The following is a 6,023-nucleotide window of genomic DNA, read 5'->3' as shown; positions in this document are numbered from 1 at the left end:
GACTGCATGAAGGACGTCACTGGTGAGGAGCGCTCGCGTGCCAGCAGTGCAACCATGTGTGCGCCCTTTTTTGTTTGTGCCAAGGAGAGGGTTCCCTTGAAGAAGGCCCACCACTCCTCATGCTGGCAGAGAGCATCGTGAAAAAAAAAAACGCGCATCCACACTACACACGTAATGAGCCCCCATGCTTGTTATACCCCTCCCCACAACTGCATGCAGAGTACCAAGTGAAGGAGTTAACCAAGTTAATGGAAAAGTATGACGTCCAAAAAAACTTCGCCTGTTTCGGAGGACCCTTTACCAGATTTGCAAACGAAACGTATACATTCACACACAGACACTTCAGACCACATCTAGGAATACACATGAATACCTACCTATTCAACCATTTTATTTTTATCAAAAATTATATCAAAATTATTAAATTCTCAAGATGGCATATTCTTGTATATCTCTCAAATAATAAATTATATGTCTATAAACATAGTCGCTATTTATGGCACCTGGACCATTTTAATGAATGGAAGCATTTACCTCTTCCAACATCGAATGAAATAAAGGACATACAAATTGTATCTTGTAATTACAAAGGAGATCTGTATTTTGATCATCCTAAGGGACCAAATTATGATCTCAAAGATGAGTACCCTTTTTGTGGTTCTACACATGAACATGAGAGCATAGACCCGATTCACTTCTTTGGACTTAGTTTAATTGACAGTGTGGATAATCTATACTTAGGGTTAAATACAAATGTGAACTCTAGTAGGGTTAATATTAAGCAAATGAAGCTGATAGTACCTCGGTCGTTTGAGAAGCGCAAGTTGAGAATTAGGACCATTTTGGTTAGCCTACCTGAGCTGACTGAATATGACCTACGGTCTTGCGCTGTGTATTTGAAGTATGCTTCTATATTCGAGCTGTCCTATACGCGTACTGGTAACGACACTAGTGGGAGAAGAGTCAGCTGCGCTAATAAGGGGATAACTAACACGAGGGATGCTTCAAAGGGACACCATTCCGGGGAAGCAGCTATGTTGGACGTGGAAAATACGCAACAGGAAATGGACACAAATCTGAGTTCCAAAGTGGACTACAGAAAAGGGGCGAAAAAAAAAGGGAGAACCTCGCAAAGGGGCAGGATTCCCCAAAGGGGAAGAAGGGCCTCCCAAATGGTGAGAGCCCCCCAAATGGTGAGAGCCCCCCAAATGGTAGGAGCCCCCCAAATGGTAGGAGCCCCCCAAATGGTAGGAGCCCCTCAAATGGTAAGAACCCCCCAAATGGTAAGAGCCTCACCAAAGGGGAAGAACAAAACACGTGGTTCCATAAGCAAGCCCCCCCCTCGTGGAAGCAAACTCAGCGGAAGCGTACACCCCCAAGAAGAGAAACGTGCCGCAGATTCCCTCGACTGCGTGGTGGGTGAAGTGCAAAGGGGAGAAGACCATCATGATAATCTGACCCGAGAGCGCGCCAAAAAGAAAAGGCGAATTAACCGCGCCGAAGCGGGCGGCCCCCCTGGCCAGGTACCGCAGACTAGAAGTTCGTCCATTGTGGGGAGAGCGGCAAAGGGTGTCACAGATAGGAGTGGCACAGTTGGGGGTGTCACAGTTAGGGGTGTCACAGCTACGGGTGTCACAGCTACGAGTGCCACAGCTGCGGGTGGCACGATTAACCCGTCCAACATGGATGACCCGCCAAACGCAGGCACCTCCGAACGAGCTACACAAAAGAAGGACCATTTCATTTTCATAAAAACGTCTAACAATTTGAAGTTTAAAAAGAGGCTCATACATTCCAAACCGAAGGTGCTGTTAAGCGGCACGTCGTGCGCGCATGGATGTGTGTTGTTTGAAAATAAAGAGATTTATTTCTGGATTTTCGGGCAAGGGGGATCACCTGTAACAGATTCGGTGAATGCGGATGAGGTGGTTGCGTCTAGCGAATGCTCAGGAACCAAGGGAAGACAAAGCAAACGATTCACTTTCAAAAAATTGGAGTACCCCAAGCTTAACATCGTCGACGTAGTCTACTGCAACAACACGTACGTTATGCTGTCGGAGAATAACATCCTGTTCATTTTAAAGTCCCCTTATTTGCACACCCTTCGAGCGGTGAATTTTTTCTTCTACCTGAACAACTACCTACCGAAGGGGGTGAATCCCCAACGCATAGGCAGAAGCGGAAGCAGAAGCGGAGGCAGAAGCGGAAGCAGAAACGGAGGCAGAAACGGAGGCAGAAGCGGAGGCAGAAGCGGAAGCGGTGCCCTGACTCTGGAGAAAATTAGGGACTCCAGTTTGGTCAAAATGTACCTTACAGACTACATATTGGTGACTGTCCACAGCAGCAAGGACATTTGCTTCACCCCAATTTTGTTTCACAGTGTCTATAGCTATATGGACTCTCAGTATATTGACGTCCTTTCCACGAAGTACGAGCGGCAGGTACGTCTTCTCAGCGGGTGGTAACGCCACTTGAGAGAGGCCACTACTGAATTGGCAGAGCTAAGTGAGCAGTCAAGCGCGCGACCATACGTTCCGCTCACCATTGCGCTTAGCACCCCCCTTACCGTGCTCCTCATCTCACCCCCTTTACCGCGCTCCTCATCTCCCCCTCCTAGGTGACCAAACTGATAAAGGATCTGGGCACGTTCTGCACACGGGGCCTAGAGAATCAATTTTCGCACGAAGAAAAAAGCATGTACCCAAATTTGATAAAGTACAAAATGATTCGCACCTGCGCCCAAAACAAAAACTGCTTCACTATTTACGTAAGCCCGAACTCCCTGATCGTGTGCATTTACAATTTATTCGAGTACTACGAAGTGCTGGACACGTCCATATCGAATTTTTTGAGTAAGTACTACATTGTGTAGCGCGATTTCGACGTCGTGCGCATCTCCCCCTGTGGCAGTTGATCTCCGTCGCTTTTGTTGGCTTTGTTTGTTTTCCTCCCGTACCATGTTTTATTTGTTGTCCTGTTTTCCTGTGCTTTAATATCCTTTAATGCGCTTTGCTGCTCTTTTCTGCGCTCTGCTGCGCTTTACTTCTTTTTATTTTGCCCTCCCATGTTACATGTAAACAAACCTGTCTTCTGCAACACGATTTTTGTTGTCCCCCGTTTAATCGCACACATTTGTGGATAGCCGTTGCTCGGCGGTCGCCCTGTCGAATGTGTGCTTAAATTCGTCCGTCCCTTGTTCACGCGTGGGCGAAGCGCAAGATGTATGCGTAGAAGGCCCATGTTACACGGATAGAAAAGAAAACAAGAAAACACAACCGCTTAATGCTTTGGAAGATGCATATTTTAAAATTTTTCAGCCAACTCCACTTTTGCTTCTTCTATTCCTCCAGCATTTATTTGGTGGTAATCGCTGTGGGTAATAGTACCAAAAGGGACAATTTTGCCTGATCAGGAATTGCGCTAAAATGGCTAGTTTTTTTTTTTTTTTTTTTTTGGGGGGGGGGCAATACATATAACAGGACATAAAGAACAAAAGAGCCATTTTTCGCGTTGTCCAACTTTTTTTTTTTTTTTTTTTTTTTTTCTGAACAGGTCATGCGAAAAATGCACAAATGTATGTGCCAACAGTGGTGCTTTTTTTTTTTTTTTCATAAATTTTGCGTTAATAGAGAAAATATGTTGTCGGGATTTGGCGGCAACCAGGTTCAAAACGGCACACGCGAAGGAAAAAACAAAAATGTGCAACTGTACAACTATACAACTGTACAACTGTGCAACTGTGCAAATGTGTAAATAGGTAAACATTTAAATGTATAAATCTGCATAGATATGTTACACACACAACTCGCGTTTTTTTTTTTTTTGGCGGCTTTCCCTCGCGCACAAATTATAGTACTTCGATCTAACGCCAGGTTGAACATCAACCAAATTACGTATACCTTTTAATTCACCTGCTGTGCATCAAAAATGTGCTTTTTTTTTTCGTGAAATTTGTAAGTTAAATAGGCAAGCTCGCCCCCTTGGTGACCTAGCTGTGAAGCCGTTTATTTTTCCCGGCAGGGCGTTTAACGAACGCAACTGCTGGGAGTGAATTGGCGCAAACGAGTCTGTCACGCGAGTTTTTCCCAATTTGTCCAAATAAACGAAACGCAGACCGAGTACGGCCAACTTAGCCCAAATCGGAATGTCACCGTAAGTCTAGATGATATCCGCATTGGGTCTAGCTTGTCCCGTTAAAAGCTAAGTGGACACATAAGTAACTTCATCCTTAAAGGGGATACAAGCTACAAAACATGTAGAAGAAAAAAATTTCCCGTTTCGTGTCACTCTTTGCAGTTAAATGTGGATAGCTCTCTTTGCACAGATTGGCGCTCTTTTTTTATCTTATTTTATCTTATTTTTTCATGTTACAGATTTGTTCTTCTCAACCTTGTGTGTTAAGTACTGTACCTGGTTGCGCAGCAACGGCACTTCGTTTTGCTTCCCATTTTCTCTAGCAATAATTTCTGAATAGCTGCGTAACCATGTGCGACAGCATTTGCAAAAATGAGAAGAAGTTTGTGTTGGGGCCTGCCCCCTCGCCTTGCACCACCATGGAGGACTACGCCGTTTTTGAAGTAGGGCTTCCGCGCGGGTGCAGCATTGTGAGTTTGTACCCCCAGTTGGCAGCTCATTTACGCCCCAGTTGGCAGCTCATTTACGCCGCAGCTGTTCACCCATTTACGCCCCTGTTGTTTCCCCATTTACGCCGCAGCTGTTCACCCATTTACGCCCCAACTGTTTCCCCACTTTTCCACCCCAGCCCGCAGCAAACCCGGTTATCAAAAACATAGTCCAAGAAACGACAATACATGTGCCCAAAATAGAGTACAAGGAAAAAATCGTACACGTGCCCAAAGTAGAATACAGAACGTACCCCGTCGTCAAAGATGTGGAAGCACCCATATACCGAGAAAGGTACAGGTACAAAAATGTGCAAGTCCCTCAACAGAAGTTGAGAATCAAACCAGTGTACAAAGTGGTGGATGTACCTCAGTACAAATATGTTAATAAATATGTGAAAAGAAAGTACAAACGATTTCAATATGTGCCAAAGGAAGTCCCGGTGCCTTTTAGACCGAGGAGAGAAATTTATACAGAAATCCCCATACGTAGATATATTCCCCAATATATGGAAAATGGTCCCATAGAACCAGACATGAGTAATACAGCTTATAACCATCAGGGAGAATTACCACTCTTCGAAGGGTATAATGACAATTTTTTAAATATGATGAATCCGTTTAGTAAGTATACAAGCAGAAAGAAGGATAACTGTTTTTTAAGCTGCCTCTGTAATGGGAAGAATGAGGAGTCCTTAATGTACGAAATGGATCCTCTGCTCTTTACCGATGCAGTTTATACACAGGGTAGGGACAAGCTGTACGACATGAGGAGTAGCTATGAAATTGCCTCCGAGCCGTGCAACACATTTGCCTATAATAGTTACCCAGTTGTTATACATAAAGAGGAAAATAATTTGTATAACAGAATGATCGAGACGACGTCCAACTTGTTGGCGGCAGCTGGGGTGGCTCTCGTGCTGGCTGGCAAACTGGGTCTGCAGGGGATATCTCTCCTCGTGGGGGGTGCTGACAAGGGAAAGGGGACGCACAAGGGGAGCCATGCTGGTGCGGGCGCCGATCCGTATGCGCTTGATGGGGGTCGACGTGACCCGCTTAAAGACCCTCAGGTTAAGGAAAAGCAAAATGAGGATCAAAGAGGGAGAAATGCCACAAAAAGGGCAACCAAATAGGGAGGCTCTACACTCTACCAAAGTGGAGGAAAAAAGGAGAAGAATCCCTAGCAATAATTTAAAGTGACCCCCTGTTGCACAGCCCAAATGGAGGTTTCTGGCAATTAGGCATGTGTAGATGAACTCCTCGCAGCTTAGCCACTGCGCAGATTCGCACACCACAGCATGGCACTTAATTTGGACCACTTACACAAGTGGAGCGAAAACGGTTAACGCGAGTTACGCCAAAAAAAAAAAACCTTAAAACGTATTATTCGATTATAATATT

The 6,023-nt window shown here is 45.0% G+C and overlaps 2 protein-coding genes across 2 annotated transcripts; both read left to right on the top strand.

Moving 5' to 3' along the window:
• Positions 1-219: 219 nt before the first annotated feature.
• On the top strand, positions 220-2,870 carry PCYB_062320 (hypothetical protein; the record flags this gene model as incomplete). The annotated part of the gene is made up of 3 exons (XM_004221399.1): positions 220-770; positions 1,773-2,441; positions 2,618-2,870. Coding segments are annotated over exons 1-3 (1,443 nt in total), but the record flags the coding sequence as incomplete, so codon positions are not given.
• A 1,683-nt stretch (positions 2,871-4,553) lies between these two features.
• PCYB_062310 (hypothetical protein) lies at positions 4,554-5,755 on the top strand (the record flags this gene model as incomplete). Its single annotated transcript, XM_004221398.1, has 2 exons — positions 4,554-4,604; positions 4,763-5,755. The coding sequence occupies 2 exons, from the start codon at positions 4,554-4,556 to the stop codon at positions 5,753-5,755; spliced, it is 1,044 nt and encodes a 347-aa protein (XP_004221446.1).
• Positions 5,756-6,023: the final 268 nt, after the last annotated feature.

Source organism: Plasmodium cynomolgi, chromosome 6 (genome assembly GCF_000321355.1).
Source record: "Plasmodium cynomolgi strain B DNA, chromosome 6, whole genome shotgun sequence".
NCBI classification, from domain to species: Eukaryota; Apicomplexa; class Aconoidasida; order Haemosporida; family Plasmodiidae; genus Plasmodium; species Plasmodium cynomolgi.
Note: the sequence above shows the minus strand (reverse complement) of the source record. Positions and strands in the feature narration are given on the sequence as shown.